At 44.2% G+C, this 17,833-nt stretch overlaps 1 protein-coding gene across 2 annotated transcripts in view; it reads right to left on the bottom strand.

Annotated features, from left to right (window-relative positions):
• Positions 1–15,517, bottom strand: part of ASPSCR1 (ASPSCR1 tether for SLC2A4, UBX domain containing) — a 45,234-nt gene extending 29,717 nt beyond the window's left edge. The window contains exons 1-7 of one of the 2 annotated variants that reach the window (XM_063352226.1): positions 15,395–15,517; positions 15,260–15,315; positions 14,344–14,455; positions 10,127–10,227; positions 2,675–2,732; positions 1,782–1,855; positions 553–991 (exon numbers count right to left, since the gene is read on the bottom strand). In XM_063352226.1, the coding sequence (XP_063208296.1) occupies positions 553–991; positions 1,782–1,855; positions 2,675–2,732; positions 10,127–10,227; positions 14,344–14,455; positions 15,260–15,315; positions 15,395–15,493 (939 nt within the window). In that variant the 5' untranslated portion in view covers positions 15,494–15,517. The remainder of the gene's footprint in view (positions 1–552; positions 992–1,781; positions 1,856–2,674; positions 2,733–10,126; positions 10,228–14,343; positions 14,456–15,259; positions 15,316–15,394) is intronic. The other variant, XM_063352227.1, reaches the window with a different exon arrangement.
• Positions 15,518–17,833: the final 2,316 nt, after the last annotated feature.

Raw genomic sequence — 17,833 nt, 5'->3', positions numbered from 1 at the left:
AGTTATCCCTTTCCATATGTAAAACTCTACCAAGCTTATACCTTCTGCATCATCTGAGAGATAAGTCAGTCACAACAAGCAGTAAACACCTTCAGAGTATTATAAAACACAAGTCTGACCAAACTCTGCTCATCTTTAGCAAAACTGCCCAGCAGATAGCAATTTTTAAGAGAAGGGCAAGTACCCAGGGCTCAGGTGACAAAGCGGGCATTTGTTAATGAAACTTGCATGGGATTTGAAGCACAGAGGTTAAGGCTCTTCTGGGACTGCGCTTTTAATGCAGTTGTGTTGCCTCCGTTAGAACCATTCATCAAGGATACCTCAAGGTTCAAAGCTTTGCTTGCCTCTGGATAGGAAATTCTTAAATTCCCATCCTTCATATTCCCTATAGTAAACTGTCCAAAATGCAGTACTTCCTTACTGAACTCTTGGCAGAACTGTATGTCACCAAGGCACCTAATTAAGTATGGAAACATCTTTTTCCTCATAGAAGCTCGGCCTCGGGCAAGGCAGGATAAAAATAGCACTCATTGCAAACAAATATTCCCTTACCTGTTCTTGCTCCTTTTGCAGTTCTTGGCTGTTCTTAGACTTCTTTGGCTTAGAAGGGCCTCCAGGGCTGGAAAAAGTTGTTGGCAGCTTTGAAGATGGCATATCTAACCCAAGAGATGGTGCAGCTACAGAAGAGTCCCCCAGCCGCTGCCCATCTCCAGAAAAAGGGACAAATGGGGTAGACTCGGGCTCTGAGGAAGGCCACAGCTCCTCCAAGCTGGCATGAGATTCTCTAATGGAGTCTTGCTTGTCTGTGCAGCTGTTTAAAGACATGGCCACATCCCTGTGGTCCAAGTCCTTTGGGAATGTGTTTGCTTGAGGTAGGGGCACATCCACTGCTCCTTCAATAGAGCCTGGCCTCACTGGCAGCTCGTTACACTGCACCGTGGCACCCACAGCTTCCTCCTGACCAGATGAGCCGCATTTCTTCATGACAACTCTTAAAGAAGACACCAAAAGGAATAAAAGCAAAATCATTCATCCTAACAGTACGGCCCTCCCCATTCTCAACATGACTGTGACAAAGACAGCAGCTAGACTCAAATATACTCCTAATTTAATGATCTGCTTCTTCCAGACACTCACAAAGAACAAGCTCCAGTTGCTCTGAAGTTAGGGGTGGGGGGTCGGGAGTTGGTGCAAAAAAAAGCAGAACAGGAACTACCCACTCTGCAGGAAGAAAACTGCCTTCCAGGGAAAAACAGCAGTCAGTTGTAAAGCACAGCTTCTAATCACTCCTGCTTTCTGTATATACTGCAAAGAACTGGCTAGAAGATCACAGCAAGGCTGTCCTTGCCCCCCACCTCACCCTCCCAAACAGTCAGCAGGAGGCACTGCAGGGATTGGGAGTTTAATGCTTGAAATCCAAAGCAGGGAAGAATGAAGTGGTAGATGATTGTCCTCTCAGGGAGGCTTTTAACTTTGAATTGTCTGTTTCACTCACAGGAAAAAAGGAAAGAAAAAAAGAAAGAAGCAAACAAGCCCCTTTAATCTGCATATGACTGGTCAGTGCCAGCATCTGCAGCTGTGGGAAGCACATCTGGGCAGCAGTTTCAGATAAACAGGCAAATGCAATAATTACTGAATGCCGCGATGTTTGTCTTTTTGAACTTTTTTCATGGTTTTTTGGGTTTTGGGTGGTTTTTTTTTTTTTTGGTATTTGAAACAAAACAAATTCACCACCGGAGTGGAAAGGAAAAATAAAGAACCCAAACTTTGCTCCTCCCAACCTGATGATGGCACTGCCTCCAGTCAGGCCAAGTGACTTCAGTGTTGTCTTCTCTAGGGCATCTTTTCCTGACACCTGCAACAAAAACAGAGGAAAGTAATTATGGCAACTGCCTACCTGCCAGAGCATTTAAAGTGCTCTTTGTAGAAAAAAGCCTGTATCAAAGCAAACACAACACGGCACCAGAAACAGCTCAAAACACACTTTTTCTGCTGTTGGAAATGAGACCTGAACCCATTGGTATTCACCTGCACTGCTTTACCGAATTCACTGCTTATTAAATTATCTCACGGGAAGATAACCTACTTATATTTCCGTCCCATACATCCATCCAAATTGGATCCAATCTCAGCAAAGCATTATTTTTATGTCAGAAGTTAAATCACAGGCAATATCTCAGAGCTGAAAGACAGACGATTTCATTACATACACCTCCCATCTGCTTGTAATGACCCGTTCCAGAATAAAGATGATCTGTCCACAGAGGTCAGTGGGAAGTGAAGGGGACAGCTAGGGAGAGCAAATTCCGTAATACGCACATACAAAATATTAAACAAAACATTAATAGCGAAAGATCAAAACACAGAGAAAAGCAAATATTTATTAAAATGAAACCACTGTTTTGACTCAAGCTTTAAAAGAAGTTGGAAAGAAAAACACAAACAGGTCATTGAGCTCATTTTATGGGCTCAGAGGTCTAAACGGCCCAGGGTTACGTTCCAAGAGAGCTTTTTTCCATACAGACACGTCATGCTTTGAAAAGACCAACATTTTTCTACTTCCCCTCCCAAGAAAGTTCAAAAGAAACACTTTCCAGGTTGGAAAGCAGAGCTGAGTTTTTCTTATTTTTTAGGGACAGGACAAGAGACAGTTAAGAAGACTTTGCTGACCTACCTCATCTCGCATGTAAATACAGACTGGAGAGAATTCACCATGCTGTTCCATAAACTCCCTGTAATAAAGAACAAAATACTGCAGCATCTGGTTTTGGAGTGGGCAGGCTGTTCTACAATGTCGAGCAATAGTAAAAAATGAAATTAGCTTGCAAAACTGTCCTCCACGTTCCTCCAGCAACGACCATTACACAGTTCACAGAGTCAGTATTAGACATTAGGTAAAGACTCTGCTCCAGTGCATTCACTCTTCCTTAAACACAGCCCTGAAAGTTTAAAAATAAAGGAGAAATAATTACAGCTAATTCTCAAATTAGTCAATCTTACTACATAAATATGAGCACATCATTCTTCATGTGCCTCAGAACATGACTTAATAATACTTGCTCTTTTTAATCCCTTATCTAAGGTTAAACAGTTTATTACAGTTTAGATGGTACTTTCCTTGGGGACAGGTCAGTTTCTTTCCATGTACCCAGACAACAAATAGAATGAAATACTGCTCTAAAGCAAATAATCTGAGGACAGAGGATTTGCCTGTCTTAGCATCAGACAGATTAAAAAGAGAAAAAAAGAAAAAAAGAAACTGCAGAAGCTTTCAGATTCTGGAGGCCAGGGACAAAACAAAGCCAAAGCAAAGGCTGCCACAGCAGACAAAGTGCAGATCAAGCCGCACTTGAGCATTTCAGTGAGGCAGGACACACATTAGCAATGATGACAACTGCTGACAGGCTATCTGCAGAGGGAGACATAAGTGAAGGACTCTTAGCATAGAGAAGGTGAGAAAACAGGAAGATGCTACTCTTGACAAGATGCTGCTCTCCCCATTTTCCTCTAGATAAGCAATTCTGAGGCATTCAGGTAGAAGAGAAGCTTTATCACACATTCACTTGACCAAACACAGAAGACGAACAAGGAAAAAACAATCAAACAATCACTGCCTGTCCCAGAAAGTCTCAGTTCTCATCCATCCAAGACCATGCAACTTCCAAAGAGAGCACATGTGGAAAACCCTACAACAGGGTGCTCTTAATGGGGCTGGTGGGTGGGGGGGGAACAAAAGACTAACACTTTTAGCAAGGAAACCTCAGATGCCTGTAGAAAAATAAAAAGCCTTAAAGAATCAACCAGTACATTTCCTTAAAGCACTGAAAACGGTGAGACAACTAGATTCAACAGCAGAAGAAACCCTCATGTTGGTCTCCCCTTCAGGAGTCAAAGTAAAACTCAAACTGAAATCAGCTGAGAACTTGGCAAAACATGAAATTCAGCAGAATGGTTTGCTTCCCCCCTCAAGCACATCAATGGCAAAAGGTGACCAGGAGACACTGTCCATGCTGAGATAGCGGTGGTTTGGAAAGATAACTAGCTGAATTCTCGCCAAGTGCTTTTTTCAGAAGTTTTAGATTCAAAAGTTTCAGCCCAACTTAGCAGGGGAAACTACAAAACAAAAGGTGAGAAAGTTGCCCCAGGATATTCCCCATCAACACAATGAGAACTGATGAGATTTTTCCTGCTCCGTATCACTCCAGTAGCTCGTTAGCGCATTCTGTCCTGAGCTCTCTGCCATTTCAGTTGCAGCAGGACTCCGCTTGGTAAGGAGCTGGTATGTACCATCTGCACTGCGACAGCTGTTTTATTGTCAAAAGCAGAACAGCTGAAATTCTTCCTCTTGGCAAACTCCCTTGATCTTAGTGCTCTCTGGAGTCCAGTCTCTGAGGGGAAAAAATGGCTTTCCTCTACGCCTCATCCCACCAGGAAACAATCACCCATCACCTTGGGTGACTTGAAAAGAAACCACCTCTCTGCAAATCAGCTAACGAAATCCACCTGACAGCCCAGTACGGCAACGCACCCCTGCTCATCTCCCGAGGACCCCGACAAAAGAGGTTGAAGATAGGCCCTGAAGACAGCTTGTCATTTTAAGCCCTGTTACGCCACTGCTGACTACTGAACTCACGAGGAGCTTTGCAAATGACTGACTGACAGGGTTATGTGAACACTCGCACTTAACTGCCTCTTCAGTCACTGGATTCTAGTCTCTGCAGTGAACTTCACAGGAAAAACCAAACCCTGCAGCACCCTGGCAGCCTGAAAAAAAAATCCAGTATTTTTTACTGGAAACTAGAAGTTTTGGAAAGATATTTCTACATCAATCATCTCTTTGCATTGTTTGTAATTCTGCAGTAGCAGTCATAGCCACACAGTCTCCTAAATATACTTGCAAAACATTCATCAACTTGGTGTCTAAGTGCCACAAAATTTAAGCAGGAACTCAGACTGCTCATAGCTAGTGCATTCACTTACACCTGTCACTTGTACCCTCAGGGACTCGTTCTCTATCTTGTGCTTTACTTTGTGAGCATCATACCCGGGGAACGGAACTCAGAATGACTATAAGAAAAGGACGTCAGTGATCAAGGCTGGGTTCATTCTGACTTTCCCTGGAAAGCAGTTTAATGAGCAGAGTTCCACTACTTAAAACATTCTGCCTTCAGCATCATGTAATTTAAACATACATAATTTGGGATGCAATATTACCATACACAAAGTTATCTCCAAGGTTTATGTAGGAAAAGGGTCCCTTAAGTAATAGTCGAAATCCATTCAGTCAACCAAGCATCTTAATTCTGAAGTGAGTGCATGCCCAAATGCATCTTACTACTTTCAGTGCATCAGTTCCAATAATCTGAAGTATCACCATAATGTTCCAAGTTACTTAACAACAGCTTTGCCAATATTATCTTATGTAGTCTTTCTATTATGTCCAAAATACGTCACAGATGAGCAGCTTAGAAGAATATATACACAATCAACGTCTTACGTAATATGTTAACACCCATCTATTTAGCCCAGCACAAAGCGACAAAACAAACTGAATGGGAAGGAGTCAACCAGCTTACAGAGTAGAAATGGAAGGAAAATAGCCATTAAGTTCTGGGAAAATTCATGAAGGACATTTACATTTAGATACAAACCTCAGGTTAAATGAAATGTTAGTGAAATAGCTGGTACACTCGGGATTGAGAGCGCCACCGTGAAAATTATGATACTCAATCTTTGAGTAATCCACAAGAGCATGTCAAAGAGTTCCAGCTGGAGGATGTGGGGAAGTAAACCTGTTAAGCACAGACCAGAATTGCGACTTCTGTTTGGTTTAATTGTAGCAATCTATCTCCCGTCTTGATGTAAAGATTAAAACTTAAGCCTTTCTAAATAAAGCATGCAACAGCATGGTGATATGGGACAAGGTGAGTCATAATGAAATGGAGAAGTCCACTCGCTAGAGTTAGCAAATCCAAACAGAGTGACATGTAAAACCAGTCCTGAGGGTCAGGTCTGGCTTAGGGAAGTCAGGGGCTGAGAACCACTTCCAGACCAGCTGCAGCAGATCACAAGGGGTGTATAGTCCTGAGGTCCCATTCTTTCAGAATACTTCTCCCAGCCACCGCACCAAATCCCATGTGCAGAAAGCGACAGACACACCCAGAGCATCCAAACTATTACATTCAAGCTTCAGATTATGAAACACAGTTAACTTTCTAACTCAAGATGAACAACCAAAACAACACTAGAATAGATCTGACACCGCTTTGCAGTTCTGCAAATAGTTATTCTATGTCAAGGACAGAAAGCCATATACAATGCTCTGCAGGAATCGAGAGATTCAGTTCCCAATACAGAATGAGCAAAATCTTGTTATTCAAGACCCAGGCTCCGACCTCCCTCACTGTTTTCACAGCAGCAACCAAGTAAGTTCCAAAGGCCAACGCTTGACGAGGACAGGCAGAAAAAAATCCTGTCTTGATTGGAAGACTGGAACAAAACAGCACCTAAGAGACTACCTTTAGCACACCAGAGCAGGCTACGCGCACTCAGATTCTTCCAGACAATCCAGGAGAGCTAGTCACCCCTACCTTATTTTCAATGGTTTTTCTTCCAATAACGATCAGCTGTATCCCTACAGGAATCCTCAATAAAAGTGCACGAAAGTTGAAGGATGGCTGAGACATGGAGGAAGCAGTACAGGATCACAGAAGAGGCAGACAAAATAGCCCCGAGGAATAAAAGTTTGAACCTCAAGTTGCCTGTCTATCAGGAAAGGTGAATGATCGCCATTTAGGAGGGGAGAAGCCGAGGCACGATGGAATGCATGTCCTCACCAGAGACCCACAAGAGAGCAAGTCAATTTGACTTACACAACCTAGTTTCATTCACCTTTCCAAAACTCTTTTCCGCTTCAATCCAAACAACTCTTTGGACTGAAGATCCTTCTAAAAATATATGGAAAATATCTGAACTTAATGAGCGATACCACAAAAGTAGCAAAGAGTCATAGTCATTGTCAAAACTGTCTTCAGTTGTCCAGCCTGCAATCACTTCTGTGTAAAACAGTCTATAAAGCTACTGAAGCTGCCAGACAGGCAAGAGTGGGAGACAGAAAACCAACAGTTCTCCCAGGCCTTGTGCTAAAAGGGTATACAAAGCCTGTGCCCTCAACCGGTCTCTGCAGAACAGACTCCAAGGAAAGATCCCCCTGAGACTTATTTTTGTATAACTCTTGGAAGCCAGCAGGCTCCTCCTCCAGCTGCTGTTAATCCATTACATGCATTCACTGAGGCAAGCACACACATCAAACACACTGTCATTTCTTTGATGTGCTGTTCTTCAGAAGGGGAACGGCAAGCAGATTAGATTCCTTCATGTAGTGATCTGACAGGGCCTGTAAACATCTTGTGCAAGGACTGCCGCACGCTGAGAGGAGGAGCAGCCTTACAATAGCTTCCAGACCTTCTTCAGACCCAATTAGCCAAGATGGACGCTGGAAACCCGGGGGAAATTCCAGTGGATTTAGAATACTTCCCCTCACGCACTTAGAGCAGCTGAGCATTCCAGGAAAACGTCTCCAGTTGGAAAGTCAAAGGAAGGATTCAGCAAAAGTCAACAACTAGCTGACTGGTTAGTCAACTGAGTCAATACACCATGAAAAGCAGCACAGCCAATGAAATCTATATGGATGGCTATAGATCCAGCTCGTTTTGTCACACACAGCATCTTTGCTGCTTGTTGAACTTAATCAAAAGTTTGCAAAGTCCATCCAAACATCTGAGCACAGCTTCCAGAGGGCAGAAGAGAACAGCTGTGTCGTATGAACTGAAGTTAACAATGCTTAGCACACTGTAGCAGTTAAAATCTTAAAAAGAGCAGCATGTACATTAACTATCAGTATTACAATAACCCATAACAAATAAAACCACTCCAAAGGAGTAAAATTATATAAAAAGCTCAAAATTTAAACCAAAGAAATAACCAACTAATGTGCAAGAAAGTGACACAAAGGCTATTTGCCACTGTGCGTTAATTACCACCCTCACCAGTCTACCAGTTCCCAAACTGCAACAGGCACTCTCCTCCTCCCAGAGGGCACAAAGTATGTACTAAGGTACAAGAGGGGCCTTAAAACACCCAGGAAAATGATACCTGGCTTTTTTTGCCTACCTCTTTCCTTGATCAAAAGAAAAAGGGTTCTTTTCTCTCTAGCATTTACATGAAGACTGTCCCTTTTGACTTAAGGGTAAATGCCACAGTGCAGACCTGGTTACGGACCATTAAAGATAAAAAGAGAACGATAAGTAAGACTCATTGATATTACTTCAGAGTCACTAGACTGCCTCAAGCATTTCCTCAAACTACGGTTCAATGATACAAAAAGTTGAGTAGAAAAACGGACCTATGCCATTCCTACCCATCTGCTGCATCCTCCTTTTGCATCCTCGTTTCCAGACATACTACACTTCTTGTCATAACCACCTATGGAAGACAACCCTTAATTGGGTTAGGAAACTTATCTACCTGAAAGATAATGTAGGGAAAATACTATTTTTCAGCTGTATTAGCTACTTAAGCTCATTCTCCATAAAGCTGCATAAGCAGTATGAGGGGAGTTAGATAGGAGGGCAGGCAGTGAGCAGTAACTGTTCAATCCCCCACTGTTACGCAGAAGATGCCCCCAATACAAACTACCTCACTTGGGCCAGTACTAGTCACCCCTTTGATCTTGTTGCGGGCCAGTCTGGGAGCTAAGCTAGCAGAAAATTAACAGCACATCATTGGGAGACTGGAAGAATTAGTTCCTTACCCTGGAAACAGCTCCAGAGCAACTCCAGTCACACAATTCAACTGTGCAACCCTGACTTAATGAGATAACGTCAGCCAATTCGAGCCCAGAACCATGCTTCTCAGGCTATTTCAACTGCAGTGTAGAACAAGCAACTTTAAACTTTAACTAAAGTAATTTATGCTAGTACATGTTAGTCTAGTACTAACACATACCCATAACCAGTCAATTACTACAGCTCAGCTAACAGGTGACAATTCATCATTCTGCATCCTGTAACTGCACCCTAAAAGGTTGAGCTTATCTGAATGCTACTGCAGCATCACCCCCACTACTGCCTCTTTAGATGAGTATTTAATTGGCTTGAGAAATTAATAAAAATAGTTCCAGTTTGCACAATACCACAGCACAGTATCTGTACAGATGAGCACGGGATTCAAATGCAAAGGAGCAACTAGCAGAAGGTGAGGAATGTAAGAAAAAGAACAAGCTAGAAATACAGGATCTGAAAAAAAAATTATCAAGAGAAAGGTAAAGCCAACTACAATACAAAAAAACCCAAAATTTGGAAATTCTGTTCAGAATGGGATGGCTGTCACAGCTTCAAGGATTCATCTTCCAAGCCGTGACAAAATTAAAAGAACTGTCTTTAGAGAAAAGTTTATTAGTTTGACATTTCAAAACAATACAGTATTTTTAAGTCAAAACTAACGACAAAAGCAAGCACTGAATGTAGGCTGGACTCTAATAAGATTTCTAACCCACGTATATATTCAACAAACGGAGGACCAGAAATTCTTCCATTTAAACAGGATCTAAACAGTCTTTTGAAGATGCCACATCAGCCCGCTGAGAGCTCCAGACTTCCTTGAAGAACTTGCATGACAGCAAAGCCTCAAAAGCAATAGCCAACTCGCTTAAGAAAAAAAACCAAAACTCCACCACATGGAACTGCAGCACAGAAATACTGGTGATCAAGATAATGGAGGCTCCATCTCAACTCTGGCCGCAACTTGACTTCAAACAAGTCTGCGTTAAGACAGGCGTGGCAATATATCCAGTTATAGCTTCTTCCTAGCCTTAGCAGTTTGTTACTAGTTTATGCCCTGAAACAGGAGTGCTATGCCATGACTAAAAAGTAATAATGAAACCATGGAGCGTCAAATCTGAAAAAGCAAGGAAAAGGCAAACACCTGTGTTGTAGAGGAACACCAACACCGTCAAATAAATGCAAATTCTACAAATCTGCAGGATTTAGCTGGATCACTGTAACAAATGTAACTACCGTCATGCAGAGATACATCCAAACAAGTATTTTCTCTCAGCATTACTCACCTGATCTTTGCAAAATGGTTGACAAGTTCCCACAAAGTCTGTTGACAGACAAATGTGTCTTGTAAACGGGAGCCATCGTCTAACTGTAATGCAATCCGAACCTATAGGAAAAATACACTAAATCAATCTAAAAATTGAATAAAAACTTTTTTTTCTTCACAACAACTTTTTTTCAATATTTCAGTGATCTCTAGAACCCGCTATCCAAAAAAAGCCCTTCTTGTTGTCTTTGACATCCCTGGCCAGACTCAATTCCAGTTGGGCTTAAGCTTCCTTAACTTCATCCCTGACTGCTTGGACAAGGTCTCTCCATTCCTCCCAGGTTACCCACCCTTATTTTCACTCTCCGTATGCTTCCTTTTTGTGTTTGAGTTTGGCCAGGAGCTCCTTGTTCATCCACACAGGTATCCTGGTATTTTTGCCTATTTCCTATTCATTGGAATGGACCGCTCCTGAGCACGGAGGCGGCCGTCCTTAAACATTAACCAGCTTTCTTGGGACTCTCTTCCCTGCCATATCCTGAACCGAAATATATTCGGACAAAGGCCAATGCAGGCGTCCCAAATAACGTGTCATCACAAGAGACTGAGATGTTCTGTTTTACACTAGCTGAAACTTTACAGCAACGGTCTTCGCAGCTATTTAAAATGCATTCCAGTAACCCAGACAGGATTGATGCAGCTGCATAAACTAAAACATCAACCCAGAGCTCTGTCGACTTAAGCATCGATTTGCAGAACACTTCCCCAAGGCAGAACAAACAGGATACGTGCACAGCCACACAGAGAAAGGATGAATACGGTCCAAATCTATCTTTGAGTTATTGAAGACCTATCCAACTATTATCAGTCCAAAGAGACTACATGTGTAACTTGCAACTCACTAATGCTTCCTAACCACAAAATTTTGACATACAATTTAAGAGTAAATTAATCAAAAGTCTCAAAAATCATTCTGGACACTCAGTTATCAAGTTCTCAAACACCTGCAGAAAAAGACAAAGGAGAGGTAGCTGTCTATTCTAACAGGCCTTTTCCAACATGGAATGATTCACGTTCATTAGCAGGTCTCATGCAGATCCTACATATTCTACAGAGAATTGCTACCAAAAAAAAAAAAACCAAACCCCAAGGCATTTCTAAAATGAACACACTGAGGACAGTCCTGAAGAACTGCAAACTCAACTTTGGGGGTTGGACTAGATGACCTTTAAAGATCTGTTCCAACCCAGACTATTCTGTGATTCTATAAACTCCTGATGGTCCCAAAGGAAAAATCCAGCAGCTGACCCAACAGGTGCAGAACGGCAGAGCACTTCAGGTCTTATCTTTACCTTTTAGGGAATATTCAGCTTTCCTTTTCAAAATGTGTAATTCTAAGTTTTCCCAATTAGCTCACCCATCTAAAGAAAAGTAAAAAAAAAAAAAAAAAAAAAAAAGTCCCTATTAGACAGCACCTAGTGTCTCTAGTCAACTACGTTTTTCTGAAGTCCACAGACATTGGCCTTGTTCAAAAGTCTGACGTAAGCCTAGGACATCAACAGAAGCTTTCTTTCGTTCTGTTTTCACGTGTCCCTACCGACAACCTCAGAGTGTCCTCTCTCTGTGAGAGCGTGTGTCTGTGCATGTGTGTGAGCTGAGGGGGGAGAGAGAGATGGGAAAAAATAGACACCACATACTCCGGCAATGTACTGTGATTTCCTTGGAGGAATGTGTTTGTCATCTGCCTCGGCTCCTACCAGTCCTTGCAGGACTGCAAATTGTGATCTGCTGGAGACAGGAATTTTTCTACATAAAGGAAACAGTGGCATCGTCAACAACTAGCCAACAGAACTAAGTCGTTTCATCCCACCACTAACACAGTCTCCTGGTTTCTCCTATGCTGGAGACAAGCCTTAGATTATCTTCAGCTACAGCGGAGTGATGACAGCTGACATCACCATTCTATAAGAATCCAGCCCAGAAATTCAGACTACCAGTTGCATCAGTTTTTGGGCAACAGTTCAAAGCTAAGCATGTCACGAAAGTCATATTCAGTCAATTAAAAAAGTCTTCTTAAAAATTCCAGGCTCTCTATAAAATAATAGAGACACCACTGCCAATTATCTTCTAAGTTTACAAACATATAAACAAAAGGCTAACAACTTTAACACTAGAACTGTACTGATGTACAGTTCCCCTGAACTGTACCCCGAGATCACCTGCCATCAATAGGGGAATTCGTTCAGTTTTTCTCTAAAGAACTGTCTTATAGGAATCAATGATTTTTACACGCGAAGGCAAATCCAAAAGCATTCTGCTTCCCAAACATCAGCTCTGCTGAACAAACTCGTGATTTATCGAAACCTGTGTCCTTTCTCTAGGGGTAACTGCTGCCAACGCACGACAGGAACGCACACCTACTTCCACGCGCATTATCTCAATAAAAGAGACAACAACAAAAGGCACAGAAGCAAATTCATCCCAGCATTACCGCAGTCAGCCTGCATGACTGAGTTCACATCTCAGCTGCCACCGTATTAGGGCATAACACTAGTGCCAATTCTGGTCACAGAGTTGTCTAGCTGTTTTAAACTTCCTACAGTATTTGACACTGTGGCGGGGAATTCTTTCGGTCAATTGTATTTTGTACAAAGTATTTTCTTACACCGTCTGTAAAATTCTTCCAAATTAAATCTCTGTTCTTGGTTTATGGGACAGCAACTCTGTTTAGACTACACCCTTCACAAGCACATTCGCTGTATCTTCTCAAGTCCATAAAATAGCAAAGAACACATCAAGGGAAGCCTCACTTCTGCAGATTCTTCTGTTGAAATATAACTAAACAGCAACAATTTAAACTTTCATTAAGTCTTCTCTTTTGTGACCTAAAGTAGTGATTCCATGTTACAACCCCTCTCCTACAGTACACAGTCCTTCTCACCCTTTCTGATATGCTGCGTGTATCTTCTTGGAAAAAAAAATAAAATCACTGTTTTTGTTCAGTAAAATACCTCCCAAACTGGATGCAAATGTCAGATCAAGTCATCACTGTACCATCTTAAGAGAAACACTTTCCTCTGGAAGATGAACTCCATGCCATCGCTTTTTTAACTGAAAATTTTAAGCAGATGCTACCAGCTTGTGGTATTTTTTTTAAATAAATACGTCATTTGGAGCACAAACTTCTTTCTACCACAAAGTCGTAAAGAAAACATTAGTGCCAAAACAAAGCACATGCAGGTTTTACAGAGGAAAACATGGACATCAGTGACCCCCAAAACTACGCTGCATGCCCACAGTGAACTACAGCAGAGATTCCAAAACCTTCTCACACTACAAAGTTCACTTTTCAATGTATGTATCGATTTATCTTTGTGACAGCGAAGGCAGCTGCCTATAACAAAATGCCACTGATGCAATTTGGCAGACAGACATGGAGATATTAGCACTAAAAGACCTGCAACTTTCAAAAAAATCAAGAAACTCCATAGGAGGAAGTCAGTAGAGAGACGACTGTCAGGGATAAACAAATTTTCATTCCGAGGCTACTTAAATAAGATCACACATCATTTTTACTACATAAAATGTTTACACTCATTAACATCTATGCATTGTTTTAGAAGTTATGCCTCCAACTGCTATAACAACATGCATAAAAGATTCTTAAATCTCCTAAATGTAACAAGAATTCAAACACAACACAGCATCTGTAAGCGCTTTGCAAATTTTACTGAATTGGGACATTCAGCAACTGCTAAACGCAGCACGCGTCAAAAAATTCTAAAGCCGTGTGAACCCACCGTGAACAGCAATGCTGGGAAAGAAGCAAAAGAGAATCCTGTAAGAATTTGAGATTTTAGTCAAAATCCAGAGGCAGACAAGAGTGACTGAAATAGAAATTAGGAAAAGGAACTGAGTTAGTAGCTCTACTGCTGAGCAAAGTCATCAGTGATGTTTAACTTTGTATACATTCATGGCTACTAGCTTTTCAGCTCCCCAAAAGATCTCCCTATCCTCCAGCACAGAGCTGGAACTCCACTATCATAGCAACCGCGAGCAAAGACTTCCAGCTACTAAATTACCATTTTCCACCACACCTCAGCTGCTCTTTGGGTGCTCTTCCACTCAAGCATTGGCTGAGCCCAACAATACTCTTGCTCATTAGATCCGAGGAGCTCAAACCCCCAGCACAACCGATAACTGAACAGATCAGGTGACACTGTGCAACAAACATACCGTGTTTCCAACTCCCACTCTATTAGAGACTGGCACCATCTCCAGCTTGGCATTGTTGGGCAGCCTGGCGAACCTCCACTGTAAAGAGAGATCCAACACGCTCCTCTGAAACCTAAGGAAGAACACAGCCCATGAAGACACCAGGAACGGTCCTGTACCGCCTTCAGATCACCTCAGGGACTGGCCACAATGCAAAGTCCAGGTACTGAACAGGAGAATTCCCCGCAGGCGGACCAGAAGCCATAGAGCATGATTCAACAACGCACACCAGGTAATTCAGGAAACAGTCATTGACAAAAATTACACGGCACACCAAAAAAGTTGCAGTCTGTAGAGGTCACAGATATAATACTCAAATACATGTTTCTCCTCAGGCTTTAGGAGATAAACAGCAGCTGAACACGTATTCGAGCATGGTGTTCACTGTTAAATAACAAGGTACTTTTTTTTTTTACAGCTGCTCAGGCAAATAACTTCGTGGTTATGACTCCGCTGAGGTACAGAGTCTCACACGGGCCTAGAGGGGCCGAGTCCCACCAGCCTGTGAGCCGGCCGCGGCGCGCGCGGGGAGGGACGCCCTGGCGCAGGTGGCACGGGGTCTCGGACATCCACCCCAAAAGCGAAGGGAACCTGGCACGGGGAAATCGGGAGATTCGTGTGCACAGAACTCTGTTCGCGAACAGCGGGGACCCGCGGAGCCTCTCGCCAGGGACGACCTGACCGATCTCCCCCGGTGACCGGCGGAGAGCGGGGCCGGCCCTGGGCGAGGAGCTCCGTCACCCCGGGCCCCCGCCCGCCGCGGGGCAGGCCCGCCGCACCACGGGCAGGGCGCCCTGGAGAGCCCGGCCCGGGAGGGCGGCCCCGGGCGCGGCGCCGACCGGGCCCGCACGCGGCCCAGCGGGGCGGAGAGACTCACTTCAGGCCGTACTCGCCGGGACTGCCGCCCTGCTTCCTGCAGACCTCCTCAAGGATCTGCGGAGAGAACGGAGGCGTTACGGGCCGGCCCGAGCCCCGCCGCGCCGCGCCGCCGGCCGCCCCCGCGCGGACCCACCTGCAGCAGCACCGTGCCGGGCCCCACCCGCACCGTGACCCGCCGCCCGCTGGGGGCCAGCACCGACACAGCGGCGCCCCCCCCGCCCGTCGCCGCCATCTTCCCGCCCGCCGCGGCGCCGGCCCTCGCACAGCCGGGGCGGAGCCGGGCCCTGGGACGGGCCTGCCGCAGGCCGCGCCCCGCCCCGGGCGCAGCCGGGCCCGGCCGAGCCGAGCCCAGCGAGCGGTCCCCGGCCCGAGGTGGGCCGGGCAGGCGGCTGTGCGGGCCGGGGCCGCGGCCGGGGCGAGAGGAGAACCCCGAGAGCCGGCGGGGCCCGGCTGGGGCTGCCCCGCAGCTCGGCGGCAACGGCAGCGGGCCAGGCCCGGTGCTCGCCCGGGTCTCTGAGGAGACATAGCCGGTCTCCGCGGTGCCCCTGGGCCGGGGGTGGCTGCTGCGGTGCCTGGCACGGCTCAGGGACGGGCCCCGCATGCCCCAATTAGGGCGAGAAATGTGCAGATTTAAGCTCTCGCCTCTCTACCAAGCAGTGAGGGCAGTGACTGACAACTCTGACAATACCTGTGCGTGCAAGAAAGGTGCTCCTTGGCAAAGCATAAAAGCCATTGCAACAGCCAAATTTTGGTGAGAAGAGGGGTGCATCTCGCTACCTTCCCATTGCCAGATGAGTGTCACACAGTGGCACTGGTGGGATGACTAATTATGGCATCCGGCTGCCTTGGAAAGCTATTTCTTTGGGGGGAAAAAAGTAAAAATGTTGATCAGGCATCTCATGATTAGTGTTGCAAACTCAAGGTGCACTGCAGCTAGGGAACGAATATTGTCTTGCATTTTACAACACAAAATTTCTCAGAGACTTCATGAGTTCTCCACTCTCGGCACCGCCTTTTCAGCGTCAAAGGCATTCTCAGAGATTCAATTACAGTCTGTTTTGTTTGCTATCATAAAAAAAAAAAACTTTAGTTTGGGTAACCACTGGAATTTATTTAGCCTAAGTTGTTACCACATGCCAAATATTTTCTCTACTACTTCTATATTTATCATATATGTTAAGTCCCCACCACCACCCCCAGCGCCCACAAAAATGTCTGCTTTGCTTGGCCTATAAAGGAAAAAGATCCTTTTAAGGAAAGACACTTTTGTAAAAGATAACACTTGCTCTTTTTTTACCATATCAGCAGTGTAAGCGAAGGGAGAAAAAGAGAGGATGGGAATTTTAATGATGGTGAGACATGCCCTTGCTTCTGCGTGTGGATTCCTTAACACCGTAACTGCTCAATAAGATGTAGTAATAGTAATAAAGGATGCCCTGGTGTATAATGTGTTGTTTAATGCTTAGAAATGTCTGTACATTTTTTCTTTCCGTTCTGTTGGGAGATGTCATGGTCCTATCACTTACACAGCTACAGTATTCAGGATACTGGCATCCCAGTCCGTTTCTGTAATTCCTAAACACATTAAAATGGTTTAAGTTGAGGTAGTTGACTTTCAGAGCTGGGATGGACACGGGGTGTATATATGGCCAGTTTCCACAGAACAGCTGATTTGTAACTTGTCAGCCCACATCAGCTGAATGACCTTCAATTGTACATCACTACCCTGTAAGTTGTCCATGGGCACTTTTTTTTTCCTACTATTTTAGCCAAGCAGCCATGGAACTTTCTGAATACAGTCATGATAGCTATGTATGGAGGTATTACCACCATCCTCCTCTTGTCAGTTCTCAGCTTACGTAGTGAAGAACTTTGTTCATACTCTGAAATTCAGCGTTGCATGAGGAGGTTATGAATTACCATCCTCTCGAGGATGCTCTTTTCTAGGAGAGAGGCCCACATCTTAGAAGTGCTTCTTGATAAGGATGGCTACACTGCTCACAGCAAGGGATGCGGAACACAGCGTCTGACGGCCACTGGGAACAGCACTGGAGCACTCTGCGATTATATTTTCCCCAGTATCAACTTCCAGTTTTCAGCAATCTGCATCTTCTAGACTTCCCGAGTCAGGGGTTGTGTCTTTACATCTGATCATACCTGATGGATTTTTCTTACATGAATTTGCCCAGCCGTGTTTTGAGCCCATCTGAGCTTTTGTCACGCCCAGGATCATGGAGCAATGGATGCCACAGTTAAATTGTGTCGTATGACACAAAGTACTTCTTAATTTTGTTTCGTTTAGAACTTCTTCCTTGGTGTTCCCCAGCTCTTGTTAAGAAACAATCACTGATCATTCTCTGTTACCAGCTCTGTAACATTCACAACTTGAGAGATATATTTCTTATAATTCCCTACCTTTTTAATTGCTTTTTGCTGTAAAATATGCGAAGAGGCATGAGGACTTACGGGCAGATCAATCTGAAAGTTTTCACACTTTTTCCTACAAAGGGTGCAACAAGTATCTATGGTGTGCAAGTTCTTGGTTTTTAAAATAGGGTAGAGATCCAAAGCC

This window comes from Chroicocephalus ridibundus, chromosome 14, assembly GCF_963924245.1.
Source record: "Chroicocephalus ridibundus chromosome 14, bChrRid1.1, whole genome shotgun sequence".
Lineage (NCBI taxonomy): Eukaryota > Metazoa > Chordata > Aves > Charadriiformes > Laridae > Chroicocephalus > Chroicocephalus ridibundus.
Note: the sequence above shows the minus strand (reverse complement) of the source record. Positions and strands in the feature narration are given on the sequence as shown.